General features: G+C 56.0%; 7 protein-coding genes across 7 annotated transcripts; 5 read left to right on the forward strand and 2 right to left on the reverse strand.

The window, feature by feature from the left end:
• Window positions 1-3,805: 3,805 nt before the first annotated feature.
• Window positions 3,806-5,311, reverse strand: PHYSODRAFT_258045 (hypothetical protein; the record flags this gene model as incomplete). Its single annotated transcript, XM_009520409.1, has 3 exons — window positions 3,806-4,294; window positions 4,335-5,032; window positions 5,053-5,311. 3 exons carry the CDS (start codon window positions 5,309-5,311, stop codon window positions 3,806-3,808), a joined length of 1,446 nt encoding a protein of 481 aa, XP_009518704.1.
• Window positions 5,312-8,198: 2,887 nt separating this feature from the next.
• On the forward strand, window positions 8,199-8,495 carry PHYSODRAFT_487673 (hypothetical protein; the record flags this gene model as incomplete). The annotated part of the gene is made up of 1 exon (XM_009520410.1): window positions 8,199-8,495. One exon carries the CDS (start codon window positions 8,199-8,201, stop codon window positions 8,493-8,495), a length of 297 nt encoding a protein of 98 aa, XP_009518705.1.
• A 2,549-nt stretch (window positions 8,496-11,044) lies between these two features.
• On the forward strand, window positions 11,045-11,488 carry PHYSODRAFT_482242 (hypothetical protein; the record flags this gene model as incomplete). The annotated part of the gene is made up of 1 exon (XM_009520411.1): window positions 11,045-11,488. The coding sequence occupies one exon, from the start codon at window positions 11,045-11,047 to the stop codon at window positions 11,486-11,488; it is 444 nt and encodes a 147-aa protein (XP_009518706.1).
• A 561-nt stretch (window positions 11,489-12,049) lies between these two features.
• Window positions 12,050-12,397, reverse strand: PHYSODRAFT_435081 (hypothetical protein; the record flags this gene model as incomplete). The annotated part of the gene is made up of 1 exon (XM_009520412.1): window positions 12,050-12,397. A coding segment is annotated over one exon (348 nt), but the record flags the coding sequence as incomplete, so codon positions are not given.
• Window positions 12,398-12,962: 565 nt separating this feature from the next.
• On the forward strand, window positions 12,963-15,145 carry PHYSODRAFT_295825 (hypothetical protein; the record flags this gene model as incomplete). The annotated part of the gene is made up of 3 exons (XM_009520413.1): window positions 12,963-13,080; window positions 13,108-13,962; window positions 14,529-15,145. 3 exons carry the CDS (start codon window positions 12,963-12,965, stop codon window positions 15,143-15,145), a joined length of 1,590 nt encoding a protein of 529 aa, XP_009518708.1.
• A 266-nt stretch (window positions 15,146-15,411) lies between these two features.
• PHYSODRAFT_485712 (hypothetical protein) lies at window positions 15,412-16,116 on the forward strand (the record flags this gene model as incomplete). Its single annotated transcript, XM_009520414.1, has 1 exon — window positions 15,412-16,116. A coding segment is annotated over one exon (705 nt), but the record flags the coding sequence as incomplete, so codon positions are not given.
• A 1,342-nt stretch (window positions 16,117-17,458) lies between these two features.
• Window positions 17,459-18,226, forward strand: PHYSODRAFT_486509 (hypothetical protein; the record flags this gene model as incomplete). The annotated part of the gene is made up of 1 exon (XM_009520415.1): window positions 17,459-18,226. A coding segment is annotated over one exon (768 nt), but the record flags the coding sequence as incomplete, so codon positions are not given.
• Between the last annotated feature and the right edge of the window lie 192 nt (window positions 18,227-18,418).

Consider the following 18,418-nt stretch of genomic DNA (forward strand, 5'->3'; position numbering starts at 1 on the left):
AATGAAGGAAATGTGCTGACCTTGGAGGTCGACACCCGCTTTTCAGCGAATCAGGAAGAGTCTCCGGCCCCGACGGGTGCGGAAGACGCAGGCAAGTCACACGCCTCAGCCGTGGAGGCTGACGCGAAGCTGATTGGATCAGTTTTGGCCAATGATAAGAGCCAAGGTGATGTAACGCCGTCGACTCCGGGAGTCGATGGCTTGGGTGAATTTGATTCGTCGGCTCGGGGAGCCGACGCACCCTCTGTAATGGGGGTCTCCGCCAATGGATGGTGTCGAGGTATTGAAGGCGCGTCGGTTCCGGGAACCGACGCTGCGAAACGACAGAGACACTTCGCGTCGACTCCGGGAGTCGACGCACCCTTTGTAACGAAGGGCTCCGCTAATAACAGAAGACGGCGTGTCGGCTCCGGGAGCCGACGTTGCAGGCGGTGCGGACGGTTGCAAACGTACCGCACCGGAAAAACTTGGATGCTGTCGTGCACCCGGGCTGCACGACGAAGCGCCGGGCGACCAAGCCGGGCTTGAAGTCTCTCGCCCGCGGGACGAACCCGCCGGCGGTACCGAAGAATAACACCCGTCCACGGCTGGGCCTGGACGAGGTCAAGAGTCATGCGGAGCCGGGCTCCACAGGACAAGAAGACGGCGCATGCGAAGGTCGCTGCACAAGTCTCGGCCTGGGGCCGAGACGCTACAAGAAATGTCTCCCGGGCAAACGGAGGCAGAGAAGCCGGACGTCGAGACGTTGAACGTCTTGACGCGTACCTGTGCCGGATTCCGGTACAGGGAGATGACTCTCGCTAACCTCCCGACGCAAGCGTCGAGTTGACTTCGCTTCCAGTCATAGGCTGGAAGCGCTTCGCGCGTGACTTGCATGATGGACGTATCCAGTAAATATGCATTCTCTCGGACGCCGAGAGAACGAAGAGCGAGAATGAAGAACTGAGGCAGTTCTTTATGGAGACCACCACTGAGAGCGAGGACACTCTCATTGCGAAGACGAAGAAGGAGCGCTTTGAAGAGCAGAGCTGGGACTCGTTGAAGACGAGTCCCTACTACGAGATCTTACGGGAGTACGCGGACGTGCTTCCGGAAGAGATCCCTGCGGAACTTCCGCAGGACAAGGGCATCCAGCACGAGATTGATCTCGTCCCGGGCACGAAGTACTGTGTCACGCGGCAGTGGCCACTGCCGCGAGAGCAGGTCAAGGCGATCGACGACTTCTTTGAGAGTCGTCGCAAAGCTGGACAAGTGCGGGAATCGAAATCCCCGCACAGTGCTCCGACGTTCTGTGTCAAGAAGCCACAGGGCGGTTGGCGCATCGTTCATGCGTACAACAAGCTGAACGATGCGACGATACCGGCGCAGACACCGATACCGCGAAAAGATGTCATCATCGATTCAATGGCCAGGAGCACTATCTATAGTGCTCTTGATCTGCGCGATTGGTTTTATCAGATCCTCATGCGTGAGAGCGATATCCCTCTCACGGCTGTGAGCACACCGAGCGGCATGCTCTGGGAGTGGCTAGTGATGCCGCAGGGTCTGAAGAACGCCCCTGCGACCTTCAACAGGTGCGTGACGCATTTGTTGCGCTCGGTGCGCGACTTCGCACCGAGATACTTCGACGATGTGTTCGTCCACAGCCGGGCTGCGGACGGGATGAGCGATGTTGAGATGCACAAGGTGCATCTCCGGAAGCTGCTTGCGCTCATGCGCAAGCACAAGCACAAGCACAAGCTCTATGCGAACCTGAAGAAGTGCATCGTCGGAGCGAGCGAGATACCCGTGCTCGGGTGTCTCGTCGGGAAGAACGGTGTCCGCCCTGACCCTGAGAAGGTCAGAGTGATCAATGAGTGGCCGACACCGTCGAACGTCAAGGAACTGCGGCAGTTCCTTGGCTTGGCCACGTACTTGTGCAAGTACGTGAAGGACTACGCGGGCATGATACGCCCGCTGTCACAGCTTCTGAAGAAGGACACCGAGTGAATTTGGACTGTTGAGTGTCAGCAAGCCTTTGATGCTTGACTGAGGCGCCGATCTTGGCGGTGGCCGACCAAGATCGCCCATTCCGCGTTGTGTGTGACGCATCCGACTTCGAAATCGGATGTGCGTTGATGCAGCACGATCACGAGGGCCGTGATCGTGTCGTCTACTACCAATCGCGTCGGCTGAAGCCAGCTGAGCGCAACTACCCGGGATATGACAAAAAAACACCTTGCCATGAAGTACGCACTCGCGAAGTTCCGAGTGTATCTACTCGGAAGCGAACTGTTCGTGGTCTATACGGACCACGCGTCGCTGCGGTCGGCTGTGAAGTCGCCGCACATCTAGCAACGGATGGTGAGATGGCTCTCATTCTTCGCAGAGTATAACTTCCGGGTTGAGTACAAACCCGGAAGACTCAATGTGGTGGCCGACGCGCTCTCGCGTCGACCTGACTACGCCACGTCTGATGCCGACGTCAATGCCATTGACGCCATGCGATCGAGCACCCCAACGTCGTCACTGTTTGACGACGTGAAGGTCGCGTACGCGCACGACGCGGACGCGAAGCTCTTGCTGGCCTATGGCTGAGCGCCTTCTAACAAGGCTCGTCAGAAGCTGCCGAAGCATCTTCGTGCTCGTGCACATCGTTATCGGGTGCACGACGGCTTATTACTCTACAGTGCAGTCGACGACAACGCGGACCGCGTTGTCGTGCCCATGACCACGACCTGCGACTCAGGATCATGTACAAGTATCACGATGCACCGACTGCGGGACATCCGGACCGTGAGAAGACATATCTTCTTCTCACGCGGGACTTCTACTGGGCCCACCAGTATAAATGGGTGCGCAAGTACGTCCGTGCTTGCGAGGTTTGTCAACGAGTGAAGCCTGCGCCTTTCGCGCAGGCTCCCTTGCAGTCACTACCAACTCCACGGGAGTGTTGGTAGTCCATGTCTTTGGACTTCGTATTCGGACTTTACACTTCTTGGGAGTCAACTTTCGATGTCGACTGCGGATCATCCGCAGACGGACGGGCAGACCGAGCGCGTGAACCGCGTGCTCGTAGACGTGCTTAAGAGCTACACTCCCTCGTTCCAACACTGGAGCGAGTGTCTGCCGATGGCGGAGTTCGCCATCAACAACTCGGTGCATGCCTCGACCGGGCATACACCGTTCTACGTGAATGCCATCAGGCACCCACGCCTCCCGAGTCTACTCGGGATGGTGGCTCCTTCCTTAAGTGGGGGAGGATCTACGACTGCGACGCAGCAGCCGCAGAAGGCCGCTGACACTTGCACAGTGTCAGCCACGACTACGCGCAAGAAGAAGAAGAAGCACGCGTCTGTTCAGGGCACAGACGCCGACAAGAGCAAGAAGAAGAAGAAGAACGGGTCTGTGCAGGGCACAGACACCGCGAAGACGAACGCAGAGGCCGGGCCTACTGCTAGAAACGAGCTGAACGAGTTCAGCTCGGACGCAATCAACTTCGTGCAGAGCAGACAAGCCGTCATTCGGTTTGTCGAAGACGCTATCGCAGCTTCTGTCGACCGACAGAAGCTGAACGCAGACAATGTTGGTAGGGGCAACACTAATGAAATCAAGAAGGGTTCATTGGTTTTGTTAGCAACTCAAAACCTGCCTAAACATGCAGTTTCCGACTTCGGGGCGAGCAAGCTCGCTCCGCGCTTCATCGGGCCGTTCACGGTATTGACACGGCCTGGCAACGCCAACACGCTAGATATTCCATCTAGCATGCGCCTCCATCCGACCTTTTACGTCGGGTGGCTGAAGCCATACCGGAAGCACGAGCCACCTAGCTCGGCTGGCCCGAAGTGGAAGCCCCAGCGGGAGCGAACCTCTGCTCCAGCGCGTGAACGCGCTGGTCCAAGCGTGCGACGCGACCTCCCACGTCGACAGAGATGTCCGACGCGGTCTGCGAGGCCTGAGCAACTTGAGCCCTCAGGAGCGCCACCTCCTGCTTCAGAGCGGCGAACTCCCGGCTCTGATGCTGTTCCACAGCAGCGACCCGCTCCTCGAGCGTCGGGCCAAGGTCAACCCCAGGTTGACCATACCCGGGGCGTGTTCCCACCACCGCCGCCTCCGATCCACGACGCCCGCGGCTCAACACGCTGGATTGTTGAGCGTATTGTGAACCATAGTATCCCGAAAACGAACCGGCAGCCGGTTCGTTATCGTATTCGTTGGAGAGGGTTTCCGCCCCCACCAAGATACATGGGAGCCACGGGACGTCCTGCTGCAGGACGTTCCGGAAATGGTGAGGGCGTACGAAGCTCACCACGCACTGCCGACGCGAAGGTAGTGCGAGCGCTGTGGTCACCTACAGCGCCCGAGGTCCCATGATCGCCGCGTTCCTCGCGTGCCAAGAACTTGGCACGAAGATCCTTGAGACTCTCAGGTACACGAATCGTCGTGTACCCGTTTAGGTCGCGGTCGCTCAAGCGCGCCGCACCCGGAAGGCACAACGTGCACTGTTGGCCTTCGGGCACAGCGCATGGAATACCAGCGTCCACAGAGGATCTGTGGAGCTGCTCCAGCCGCCCGCGCGTCGAGAATGTCTCGAAGCGCTCACGGGCATGCTTAACCCGCTCGCGGTAAGCAGCCGGTTGCTTGTTGAAGTTCTCAACAAAAGCATTCCAACTTTGACAAAGTGCCTGCCACTCAGGCACTTTGCTGCGAGAAGAGGTCTTCTTGCTGGAGAAGTACCGGAGCTCGTGGAAGAGCCCGATGTAGTAGTCGCGCCTTTGAATCGTTAACGGATCAAACTGCTGCTCCTCCGCAACAGCATCGTCGTGGATACCGCTGCATACGTACAGCGGGATTTCGTTTGGAGGCACAGTGTTGCCCACACGGTCTGCGATCTCTGACGCAGACGGCATCCACGGATCGCGCGCTGCCTGAGCAGCGCGCAGAGAGCTTGAAGGCGCCATTTCACGCGGGGAGCTTAAAGCCCCAGAAGCAGAGAGCGGAGTGTCGCTCTCGCCGCGCGAACGCTTCGAACTCGAAGCGTCCGAGTCGTCTCCTTCACGAGGGCGTCTCGACCCGCATGCGGGTCGAGACTATCGCTGTCGATAGACTCCTTGCACTTGCTAGAAGAGGCCTCGCCCTCTTCCATCTCCACATCGTCGTCTTCAAAGTCAACGGCGTCTTTGACTACAGAAGAACCTTCGAGGACAATCTCTGGTTGAGTTGTCCCCGCCGCAGCCTTGGTAGCAAGAGCGTCACGCTTTGCTTTGAGACGCTCGCGGTACTCGGGGATAGAAACGCTCTCTATCCCCGAGTACCGCGAGCTCGAGCTCATTCCGCAATGAGCTCGCCCATTTCGGAATGAGCTCGAGTTTTCTTTCTCCCAACGTGAAGAATTGACGAATGGTCAATTTCCTGATTGACGTGCCGTGACTCGGCGCGTCTAACCTTGAGGGGGGGATGGTGTAACAGGGTTACACGCACAAGTGGCTACAGTCACTTGTAACTCTAACAGACACGACGTCTGTTAGAGGTTCGAAAGACTTTCTCGACCTTGGTGTAGACACACCAAAGCCTACATACATTTACGACCACCACGACGGGTGGTCCATAGAGACTTAGGTTTCCTATTGGCTGAGAGCAGCATCTCTTAGCCAATGAGCGACATGCATAGCATTGGAATTCTGCCAACCAGCCGTTGGCAGATTCCTATCTTAGAATAGTACATTTAGAGGAAATCAGAAACATAAAACAAAAATAGCAGTTCTCATTTTAACCCAAAAACATTATTTGGATCGTTTATTTAGATTAATCTATACTCGGAGGCCCGAGTATAATTAACTGTAATTTAAACTAGGCTACGCTTCCTCACATACACGCGCACACGTGTAAGCTAAAGTAGTGGGCCAAAGTAGGCCCATTACACCCGTTGTGGTGATCGTAAATGTATGTAGCCTTTGGTGTGTCTACACCAAGGACGAGAAAGTCGTTCGAACCTCTAACAGACGTCGTGTCTGTTAGAGTTACAAGGGACTGTAGCTACTTGTGCGTGTAACCCTGTTACAGATATTGCTCCTCCGAGTGCCATCCGATACCGCAGTCGTGGAATCCACACGCTGTTAAAAATATAGCGAAACTGTTCCAGCGATATCTGCAAGCGCTGTAGTCGCGCTGCTTCGTCCGTCAATCGTACCCATACCGGCGAAATAGTGGCTTCCCACAGGTTTCCTCCACCTTGGTAAATACCTAGGTGTTTAAAGCCTTCGTCCGGCGCAACAACTGGGACTGGTCGGGGTACGCTGTAGCCATCATTGAGCTCCACCGCATCGTAGTGCGTATTCATGGGGGCTAAGTACATCATAAAGGACTTGGCTGCACCGAACACACCTCCCGTACCCATCTAACCCGTGAAAACATTCGTCACTGCACTGCGTGCCTGAATCTCTCGATGCGAGGTTGATACGTCTAGCTGATCGTCAACGAACAGTGTACTGCTAATATCGATGCCGCTCCCCTCTTGATGATGTGTGATGTGAACCGGATCGGGGCACTTCTCGAGTTGATTCTGAAGACAATCCATGTAGCCGGCTATATGGAGAATCGACAAGATAGACCCTTGCCCAATACCAAATTCTCGCGCACCAGTGGAGGTGTTCTGTGGAACCACACAAAGCATTAGCAAACAACACAGACAAACTTGTCTCGGCCAGTTAATCCACATATCAGAGGTCTTTAGCAAAACCTACAGGCGTCCCCGGGCTAGTCCCGGCTGTATATTTTAATGTACCTCGCACAGGAAGTACAACAATCTCTCAAGATTTGCGCGCTACTTCTGCAAACATATTGATTTAGATGAGTGTACAGCGATACCTACTGCGACAAGTGGCACGTTGCGGGAATACCTCCACCGTATTCTTGAGCTAAGCTTGTAGTAGTCAGTACATACTCATTTATGTTCAGACCGCGTGAATCTTGTTGATTCGCAAACATCATAAGTACCACTGTGGCGAATAGGCCGGGGACGCCTGTACATGGGTTATCACAGCTGGTATTAGTCCTAACCCCACCAATTTGTGAGATTGAAACCCACCACTTGAACTGGGTAAACACTTGCGAGTCCACCAAGTTGGAGAGATCAAACTGTGCGAGTTCGACATATGTTTTAGTAACTTACCACCATGAGGACGCTAAAAGCATGGTGCTGCTACTAAAATACTGCCCAACAACTTAGGCGGCACTGACCTCTTCTTTAGCAGACTTATTTGATCGCAGATACATGCAAAGCGAGAGCTTGGAGAAGTATCTCGGTCTGGAGACTAGTATTCTTTAATATTACTTATTTAACAAAAGAGCGTCTCGCATGAGCACTTGGCGAACAGCTCAACACCAAGCTAATTCTTCGCCTAGCGGTATGTAAATCGTGCCTCTACCATGTGCTGGTGGTGACAACCCACAAAGATTTGTAGCAAATCAGCAGTGGCGGGCTTGGGTGTGGTTGTGCCTTAAACCCACACAGTTCGTAGCGGAAATCCACAGATGCAGAGTCTAGCATACGGTGGTACACCTGAAGCAAGTACAGAGCCTAAATTAGTGATACATCGATCTCCGCCAATCCCCCCCCCTCCCCCTCCTCAACAGCACGCCCCACGCCCTTCAGTCAAAGACAGCAGCAAACTGGAAAGTCGTCACAGCGGGGGTCGGTAACCGGGTCAGAGGACCTGAGAGAGCCGCGCAGTGACAGCGGGAGACCGGTGACGAGGCCAGACGCTCAGGCTAACAGATCGAGAGGTGGAGAGGGTAGGCGGCTGACAAGTACCTGGTACAGTACCATGACACGGATTCGGTATTCGTGGGAGGAGCTGTGTACGATTGAAACCAAAGAAGCTGCCGCTGAGTTTGTTGAGGGGGGGGGTTGTGCTGTTCTCTAGTCTCGCTCACCGACTCACTACGTGGTTGCCTAATTTGCCCAGGGGGAGAACATCTAATGGTAGAGCGGAGGTTGAAGTGTACGAGTATGACGTGTCAAACTTTTGGTACATGCGGGGTGAAGCTGAAAACACGGAGGTGTGATGCTTCCGACCGTACGAGACTTTTGCAAAACACTGTGGATCATATCCGCGACGAAGCTCACAAGAGCGTTATTACGGCGGAGATGTCTCGGTGCATTTAGTCGCGTAGTCAAGAATATCCGCCCGACTTCCACGCTCTGTATTGACGCCGTCATGGGAGATGCCGAGGACGCGCAGTTGAACGGGTTTCAACAGATTGCCGAGTTTAACTCCGCTACGTATCTGTTGTGTTTCTTCCACGTGCTCTATAACGTCCGAAATCGGACTCGGCACTTGTCACCGAATCACCGGAAGGCAGTGACAGAAGGAATTATGCGAATTCACTACACCGCTGATATGAACACTTACTACGAGGAAAAGGAGAAAGTACTAGACGAGTGGAAAATGGTGCCGCAGCTGACGTCCTTTGTCGCGTACTTCACAAACCAGTGGTTAGAAAACAGATATTAGAGGTGGCAAATTTTCCCCACACCTAGTAGGTACGCGACAACGAACAATCCATGCGAGACATTCAACGCACTGCTGAAGAAATACACTGCGCGATGGCCCTTCTACATGCAGCGTCTACTACGTATTAGCCGTGTTGTCGTTCAAGACGCAACGATGAGGACTCCAGCTATCGACAGCCAGATTCAGCAACCCGCTCCGTTCATGGCAAGAGCTTATAAGAGAACAGCGAGCGAGAGCTGCTCAGCTCTACAAGGGCGTAGTCACGCGGTCTCTACGCTATGCTCATACTTCGGCTATGCCGGAGGGTGGATGGGTGGTGGACGTGGATAAGTGTGTGTGTGTGGCTGTAGGTTTTACAGTAAGCACAAGACATGCTGCCGTAGTATTGTTGAGCGCAAAGCAAAAAAACTAGGAAAACCGGGAGCGGAAGACCTCACTTCCAAGTTATTCAATCGTCAAGTGCGTAAGGTGTAGCAAGGAAATCAGACACTGGTCTCGAAGAGGCAGAAGCAGCATCACGAAGCACCCAGTACATCGGAAGTGTTGTCTCTGACGGAGCCGCTCGAAAGACGCCCGCCTTTGGCCTCGCGAGCGTTAGACGTTCAGTTCATACTGTGTCCAGACACTAAAGTAGAGTTTTAGGTTGATGCTGCAAAACTCGGAATGTGTTATCGTCCAGCTTATTTGCCTGCCTTGACTGAAATCTCTGTGTCACCGGTATGCTCAGCGGCCGGTGACATGTCACCACTGTTTCAATACCGGGTGACAGATGTCTTTAAAGAAATGAGAGCTCTATTGGGTCTGTCACCGCCTCTACACTGTCACCGATTAACAGAATCGAGTAGTTGAATTTATGCAATAACAAGTTGCTGTAACAACGTTTTTATATTTGAGTCAGCTGTCTTTACTCCTCATCACTACTACTCTCACTCGGATCAGCGCTGTCGCTCCAACTTCCCTCACTGGCCGGCTGCTCTTCCTCTTGTGGCTCGCGGTGGTGGCGGCGCACGTGCTGATTCAGCGAGTTGCGGATAGCATAGACAATTCCGCAGTAAGGACAACGATACGGACCCCCACGAACGACACAGCTTTGGCGATGCTCAACAAGTCCAGCGCGCGAGTACGCTAGCGCCATGCAGCGATTGCACCGAAACGAACTGACAGACCGCGACAGCATCGAGAGGTGTTTTTGCTATAACTTTTCCGGATTACATGCAATTTGACCCAAGTTTTCAGAGCTGCTTTGGATTGTGCTGTGTATAATATGCTGGAAGAGCTATGGATAGACCGCGTCTTGCGACAGAGCAGCAAGGGCACATTTATCGTCACCTACCCACACCTGTATATTATCCAATGATGTCCGGCTATTTTGACTGGATAAACTTGTACCCCGCCAAATTAGATATTGCCTACAGTATCAGTTTGACAGATAAATCGGGGTTACCGTAACCTAAATATGGGTTGTGTAGTTCGATGACAACTGAGCCACTTTACCGCTCCAAAGCAAGCACGCTGGCATCGAGATGCCTCCTTCCAAAAGAGCGCGAACTGAGACTCCTGACGCCGAGGCGGAAATCATCGCAGAAGCTCAAACTTACACAACAGATAACCGCGGCAGAGCTCTCACGCTCCTGGAACGTATTGACGTCCTCATCGTCACAGCCAACTTGAAGTCTGGTGCTGTGAAATTACGTCAGAAAGAGCCACTAGCAGTCAAAGTTGGCCGTCTGTTGTCGCGCTCAGCCAACACACTCCGTCAGATTTGGAATGACTTTGCCAAGTATCGGTCTCTACCCGTGGTATCGGCGCCATCTAACCGTGAGCAGAAGCCGTCCCGTATATTAGCGACTGTTGATATGGAGAGGTCTGTGCGCGAGTTTATTCGTGAGCGCAGCGCGATTCGTGAGCGCACGGTAGCCAAGGGCGTCATGCACCACCTCATACAGCAAGGGCTGTTAGTCGTCGACGTCACCAACAGTGCCGCTTCGGCCTCAGCGCTCCGCACTGTCCAACGCTTCGTAAAACGATGTGGTTTCAAGCGGGGAAAGCGGAAAGGGTCGACATATCGGTTGTCAGCTGAAAACAAAGCTAAGCGCGATAGTTACGTGCAGATGATGGCATGTGAAAGTGCCGATCGCGTTCGAACGGTTTATCTCGACGAAAGTTGTATACATCACAACTACTCCAGTCATAATGACTCCCTTTATGACCCGACGGACCCCAACGTGTTAAAGGAGAAACAAAAGGGTCGTCGATTTTGCTTCATCACTGCCATTATCGACAAAGACCGTAACCTCCCGGATGCCGATCATACTGAGGCTGACAAAGCACAGTTTTTGCCGGAGACGCTTGACATTTTTGAGGGAGACAAGCAAACTAAGGATTATCACGGGATGTTCAATCATGACTACTTCAAACATTGGATTGAAACGCTGCTCGTTTGTCTGGAAGACCGCCAACTGCACCACTGCCGTATCGTGATGGATAACGCAAAATATCACAAGAAGTTGCCGCCCAACACCCCCCGAAAAGGGAGTCGGAGATCCGACATGCAGGCTGCTTGTAAGCTGTATGGCTTGCCTTACGCTAAATCTGATGCAAGGGCGATCATGTGGGAAAAGTTGTCACGGCACATTGCTGAGCTCGTAGAGCCAGAGATTGTGACTATGGCGAAGAAGAAGGGCCACGAAGTAGTGTTCACGCCTCCACACTACTCTGATTTACAGCCGATTGAGTTTGTGTGGGCAAATGTAAAGGGAGAAGTTGGGCGCCAGTACACCAAGGATACTACATTCCAACAGGTCAGAAGTCGGCTTGATACAGCTTTCAAAACTTTGTCGTCGAAAACTGATCAAGGCTGCATTGACAAAGCAAGAGCCCACTTGGTGGATCTGAATGCTCAGATCAAAAGTTATGATAGCCGCAGTGAAAACGAGGATTCGGACAGCTCCGAGAGCGACGAAAGCAGTGCTAGTGATGACTATACTAGCTAATATTTTAGATAGCCATACGTAAGTCTAGACACTGATTCTAAGAAATATGATCCGATACATTTGTAGCCCTGTACGTCATCTTTCGATCTATCGGTGGAAGAATGAGGATAACGAGCATCCGTCCAGAGTATCATTTCTCTACGATCATGACTCTGCGACTAATCCGCTGCCTTATCATTGGTCGAGAAAAATCATAGGGGTGGTAATGATTGGCCCAAATGCAAGGCAGATTATAATCAGCGCACATATTACGGGGTGGTTATTATATAAATCAGGGAAAATTGGACTGCTGTTTCTGTGGAAACGACGCTGTGCTAAACAGTGAGACGCACAGTTTCGGAATCAGGGAAGCGGGGCGGTTTTTGTGATACCAAAACATGTAGGGGTTAGAAAAAACCTCTCGATCGTGTCGTGGACTGTGAATGCGACGGCTTCCGTCGAGTCCGGTTCCTGGGGAATACCGTCCACGAGGACGTACGCGTGTAGCTGGACGTTCAAACGGCGGAAACCTGCGCCGGCATGCGCGAGGTCTCCGCGGAAAAGGACCATGTGCCCGCGGTCTAGCTGGATCGTACGCCGTCTGCTACGGTCAACCTGTCCACCAAAGCACCCCAGGTAGACGTGGATGAACGTATTATCCATGAGCGCGATGATTACCGAAGCTTGAACTAACTTCCGGGTAAGGAGCACACACGCCGTCTCGAAGGTCGGAAAGTCCCGGTGCACCGCTTGGTCGCGCCCACCCGGGAGTGAACGCAGTGCGTGCCAGTTCGCCTCGTCAACATGCCAGGCGTCGTTGATGCGGAGCAGGTTTACCAGCTGATGGTGGATTGCTTCAAAGGTTGGCAGAGTTGCCTGCAACCGGAAGTCGACCCTCTCTTCGTCATATACGTCACCAAAGATAGGCTGACTCAACCTCGCCCAAGGCATCTTCGCACTCCTCCTCCGACAGCCGTAGGTCATGCATGACAAAGCCTCGGTTCCAGAACTCGGCAATGTTGAGCGGTCTAAAGAAGGCCATCATGGTGAGTTTGCACCGCCCTGAATCAAGTTCGGTGCTGCTGTTGGCGCAGCCCTGGATCAAATGAGCGGTGGGCTTGGTCTTGGCGCCGCCCAGGATTTGGGGGCGGCGGCTCGCTGCTGCTGCTGGCGCTGGGCCGGGTGCGCGGTGGCTGGCACGTTCTCGAATGAGATGCCAGTCAAGCTACAAGCAAGCAGGCGAGTGTGTCCAACGAGACCAGCAATGACGTTGTTAAATAGATAAGGCTGATTGGTTAATTGAAAGTGTCACAGTGAAGCAGACGGATATACAGATCCGTGGATATCCTCCTCCGTCGTCCGTGGATTTGCTTAATTTACATGTGTAAATCACCTTTTCTCAGCTCCGACCTCCAGTGACCCATCTGCAAGTCCCGACACCCCGTCGGACGTTCCGCCGGTCGCCCAAGCAGCCTCGCCGGCCCCGTCTGCCCCGATGGTCGGTGGCACCACGGCCGGCGCCTCGTCTCCTCCGCGCGGCGCCTTGTCCTCTGAGGTTACCGTCGTCGACGACGGCGAGTCGTCTCCACTGCGGAGTCCGCAGACGTCGCCAGGTGAGCGCGCCAGCACCCGCCTCTAAGCCAAGAAGGTTGCGCAGGTCCTGTGTGCCGCTGCTCGCAAGCCGAAGCGGGTCGGCCCTGTGACTAGGACCGCGCTGGTCGAAGCGCGTAGGAAGAAGCGCAAGCCGGGCACGCCCGTTGCGCCGGCCCTGCCGGAGGCAACCACGTCCGAGCGGCAGCCGCCCGCCCGCACACAGCTCGATACAGCGGCGGCGCTTCCCTCAGCATCAACCGCGTCGCCTGCGCCTCCGTGCCCGGCCGAGTCCCCCGCCAACGGTAAGAACGATGCCATCTCGGCTGCAGCCCCGGCTGCAGCTGGCTCGCCCGTGCCTCCGGCAGCCACTGGTGGTGCCGGCGATGAAGAGAGGCCCAGAGCTCCTGCGCCTTTGCCGGTCGTGAGGGTTACTGCGCCCGTGCGTCTCGCTCCCGAGCCTGCGGCGCGTGCCGCATTCGACCTCGAGGTGTTCTGCCGCGCATACAACCCCGCGGAGCGCGTCACAACACCTCCCTCGTTCTCGATGCGTCTCTCCCTGGCGGAGAAGGTCGACAAGCTGGTCGAAGTATTTGGCGAGCTGCGTCGCTCGCTGCAGCCCGCGCCGGACGGTGCCAGTTCTATGGCCATGCTGTCTCGCTCCCCGGCGGCGGTGCTGCCTGGCCCCGCGGGTGCTGCTAGACCTTCAACCCCTGATGCAGGCCTTCTTCGACTGGACAGGCCCATCACGTGGACGCTGCCGCTCCTCGGGGCCGCGGCCGTCTGCCACCTGCGCTGCTCAAGCATCGAGGTGCCGCGTGCGAAGGTGAAAGGTGAATACTATCCGCCTCAAGTCCACCAGCTTGCGGCGCACCGATTTTTCCGTGACCTCGGCTCCGATGAAGGTAGGTGGTGGTCTCCGATGTCATTTGTCCTGCATGTTCGAGAGCTCGACTGCGTCCGGTTTGACGCCCCGCCGGCTGTGCTTGTGGCACTCTACAGTGGTCGACTCGGCTCGCGCGGACTCACTGTTATGCATTTTCGACCCCAGAGCTAGATGGAGCAGCTGCAACGCGGTTCATCAAATGCCAACTTTGCGGCCGACTTCGGGGCCGGTGCAACTCTGCCGGCGACGGACGTGCGTTGTCCCACGTACGAGGACCTACTGGCTGCGGTGGGCGGCCTCATCTCCTTCGGCAACGTCCTGTGGTACGATCACGCGAGGCGCCTGCTCTCTCGACTGAAGCGGTTTGTTCTGGCGAACATGGAGCGCGACAGCAACACCACCGAGCGCGAATTGCTCACTCTGATGTATGTGAACCAGTTCTTGGGTCGTGCACTTGCGCACCTACTGGTTGACTCGCCCCATTGATGGTGCGAGTTCTGCGACGCTGTCCGCGCCGTTGAGCCCCGATTGGCAGGCGGCCCTGAACGGGCATGCACTGCGGATGGCTACATCTACCGCGCCCAGCCAGACCACCTCCCGGCCGTCGGGACAGCCACGTCAGCAAGCCTAGCCGCGGCGCGTACCCGCGACGCGCACTCCGATCATGCCCGAGCACCTCCGCCGCCAGATCCCGCGGGACCGCGATGGTCGCGAGGCGTGCCTGCGGTTCCTGGCCGGCGGTATGTGTTACGGGGGCAGCGCCGACCGATGCGCCCACCACCAGCGCACGCACCGCTGGGAGGGCCGCCTGTCCCGGGAGCTTCAAGGGTTCGTCGTTCGCCACTACGGCCCGGACCGCCGCCACCAGAACGACCGCCTCCGCGGATGAGGAGGCCGAGGTACTGCCCGTTCGTCGGTTCTCAAGCATTGCCAATGTTAATACAGTCATCCTTGGTCATGCAAATGAACACACTCCGTTTCCAGCCGGGCCTCTCCTCTGGCCCGCGCTGCGATTCCGCTCTGTATCTACGTGCAGCGGGACGCCACGGACCCCCATGGTCCTGGCGCTAACATCGAGCCGCCCCATGGCGCTCACTCTCCCGTTTCGCCCATCGGCACTCCCCGGGTCTGCCCCCGCCAACCCCGGCAGACAAGTCCATGCCCCTCGGTACATCCCGACCCACCTCCGCCCACTCCATTAGCGCCGGTGCCAAGTCAACTCGTGCGTACAGGGCGGCGCTCAGACTAAGGCCCTGCGGCGAACTCTTGTCAGTGTCAAGGCCGTATAGGCGTCTTACCCCGGCGTCCGGCGCCAAGCCGCGACCAAACGGAGGCCCTCTACCACAATGCATCAGCGTACTCTATCCTATGGGAATATATACGTATCCGCCGTATCGGTGTCGCTCTCAGCCGCGTCGCGCTTCACCTCCCGGCGACTGTACCCCCTGCTGCGGACGCGCCGCCCGCGCTGAATAAACCGCTGCAGAGCGTGTTGTCGGAATTCGTGCGGCGGACACGCACTCCTCTTCCCGCGTTTGTGGAACTCCTGCGCGGCCAGTCCGCCGACGACTACAGGCCCAACAAGAACATGGTTCCCCCGGTCCTCCAGCGTGTATGCGTCGGTTACCAGCACATTGACGCGCTCGTCGATATCGCTGACTCCAGAGCACGGGTACCGCTGCTACGACCCGTCCCGCAGCAGCGCACCTACTCTATCAATCATAAGTCCGCTGTTGAGCGGTATCCTGTTCTCGTCAAGAATATCCGTAAAGAGCTAGACCTATGGAGATGCATTGTTGTTGATCTCGACATCCTCGCGATCTGGCCGGAGGTGCACATTAGCCCCTTCGGGGTCGTGGACAAGGGCGACGCGGACCCAGCGACGACGGGCAGGACCATTCACGACCTGTCGTTTCCAGCCGGTCATTCACTCAACGACAGCACCGACACTTCCCGTATCTGCACCCCTACGTTCGAGCGGTGCGATGCCATCGCTGCAGAAGTTCTCCGCCAGCGCGGCGTCTATCCCGGTGCCGTAGTTAAACTCCAAGCTGGTGATGTTGCTTCTGCGTTCCGAAACGTGTGCACTCATAGCCAGCGCGTCTTTCTCTTTGGCGGCCGCCTCGAACCGGACAACGCGCTAGTCATCGATATGTCGGCTGCGTTTGGCTAGTCAGGATCTCCGGCCAGTTACGGGGTTGTCGGTGGTGCCATTGCCTTTTCCCACGGCGCGTCGGCCAATCGTTACCAACCAGACAGCATGTTCAACTACTACTGGGTGGATGACCATATCAACGTTGCCGCCGATCTCGGGACCAACTGTAGGGATGCCGAGCACTCGCTTCGCCATGCCATGACCACGATTTTAGGGCCCGACGCGGTCAACGAAGACAAGTTCGTCGAGTGGGGCACGCGTCAGCAGGCGCTCGGGGTCATTTTCGACACGGTTGCTGGTACAATCTCGATGCTACCGGCCAAGATTGTCAAGGCCATAGCGTGGGTCGCTGCCGCTTACCGCTCCTCCGATCTGAGCCGCACAGAGTATTGCTCGCTCCTCGGTCGGTTGCGCCACGTGGCAACTTGCATTCGTCCTGCCCGTCCTTTCCTGCAGCGACTTCGCATGAAAGCGCGCTGGCTTCGTCGTTGGCAAAGTGTTCCGGTGACAGCTCCCATGAAACAAGATCTGCGCTGGTGGGCGATCATACTTCAGTCTCCGCTCCTCAATGGAGTACTTCCATCGTAGCCCGGAACCGGCTGTCGTCGTCGAAATGGACGCCTCAGACTCTGGCTTGTGCGCCCTCTTTCCCTCGGACCGTTGTGTACTCCTCTACCCGTTTTCGGCGGCGCAGCGCGGGCTTATCGAGGGGAGAGTGCCATGAAGCGTCGCGGCAATGGTGGAGCCGCGGACGGGGCGACCTGAACCGAAGCCATACTGGAAGCCATAAATCGTGAAATCGGAGATCAGTTGTAGTTGAACGTCCTTGGGGTATCCGAGGAGCGCGGACTGCATGCCTCGGTGGGTTGTCCAGGTGTACCAGGCGCGGAGCGCGGCCAGATACTTGGAGTAGGTTGACGCGGCCACTGAATGCGCTCGGAGATAGAATGCCATGGCATCTCCAGTTCCGCGATGGCCGGCAGTATCGCGACCTGCGACCAACCCGATGTTCGTTCCTGAAAAAGCAATGCCGTAGCGGCGCCACTGTTAGTACAAGAGCCCGCATCTACAATCCGGTTTTCCGCGGCGGCCAAGTGCGCCGCCGAGAAACGCAGTTTAAGCCCCACTTCCCAAAAGCCGAGTAGACAAACGATGGTTTGGGCTCAAAAATTGCATGAAGCCATCCTGCTGTGCCAAGCGACCGCGGATGTATTGTCGCTCTTGAATTGGACATGCAGTGACGGGTCCACAGGGCGGCGCTGTGATGCCCAGCGACGACCCCAGGTGTGGACGGCGAAGGCGCAGGACAGAAGCTCGCGGTAGTTGATGTCAAACCCCACCTGCGGGTTCAGCTTGGTCGCAGGCTGCGGGCCTCACTTTTCCCTGCACTTATCCACAAATTCGCATGGTTCTGAAGAGCATCTCCCGTCTCGACGCCCCCGTTCGACACAAGGCGCCAGTGCCACTGCGGCTGCTTGAGCATTGCTTCTTCACGCTGGACATGTCGATACCCTCCGACCAAGCTCTCTGGGGGGTGTTGTGTCTTTCCTTCTTCTTTCTTCTACGCCGTTCAGAGATCGCTTCATCCGGCAAGAAGTTCGCGTGGTTTGCGCTCAAGGCGGAAGATGGGGCCGTGCTCGACATCAATGGGCTCCTGGCACGCGAAGCTTCATCGGTACACATTCGACTCAGAGGATCGAAGACAAACCAACGAGGCACGCCAACGCTCCGGGTGCTGAACCGCTCAGGTCACAATTTCCTGTGCCCGGTGTTTGGTGCGCTCTATCTAATGCAAGCGCATCGGGTGCTGCCGCTTGACATCCCTGCAGCCGTGTTCACCAACAAGTTCGGGCGTCCAGAGTGCGTGTCGGCGCTATCAGTGACGAGATCAATTCGCCAAGCAGCCGCAGACCTTGGCTACAGCCCAGCAGAATTCAGCGCTCATTCACTGAGAGCTGGAGGAGCCACGCACATGTACCGCGCGGGCATAAATGCCCTCACGATTCAATTCCACGGCAGGTGGGCATCCGACACATTCAAGCAATATGCAAGGCTCTGCCAGGAATCCGTCAGCGCGCTTGCCTCCAAGATCGTCTCGGGGTCAAAGGACATGAATCGCCTTCCGTAAGAGCTTACGGAATCGACTTCATCAAATGGGGGGGCTCAACCCGCTCTCAAGATCGAGTTGAAGTTGATTTCGTAAGTTCTCACTGAATATAATACGCGGTTTCCCCCACACACGACTGAGTTACGAGGAAACAACACTTCCTGCATCGGATCAGTTGATACAAAGTGTAGAACGTGATTATATTCAGGAGAC

Source organism: Phytophthora sojae (assembly GCF_000149755.1).
Source record: "Phytophthora sojae unplaced genomic scaffold PHYSOscaffold_2, whole genome shotgun sequence".
Taxonomy (NCBI): Eukaryota; Oomycota; class Peronosporomycetes; order Peronosporales; family Peronosporaceae; genus Phytophthora; species Phytophthora sojae.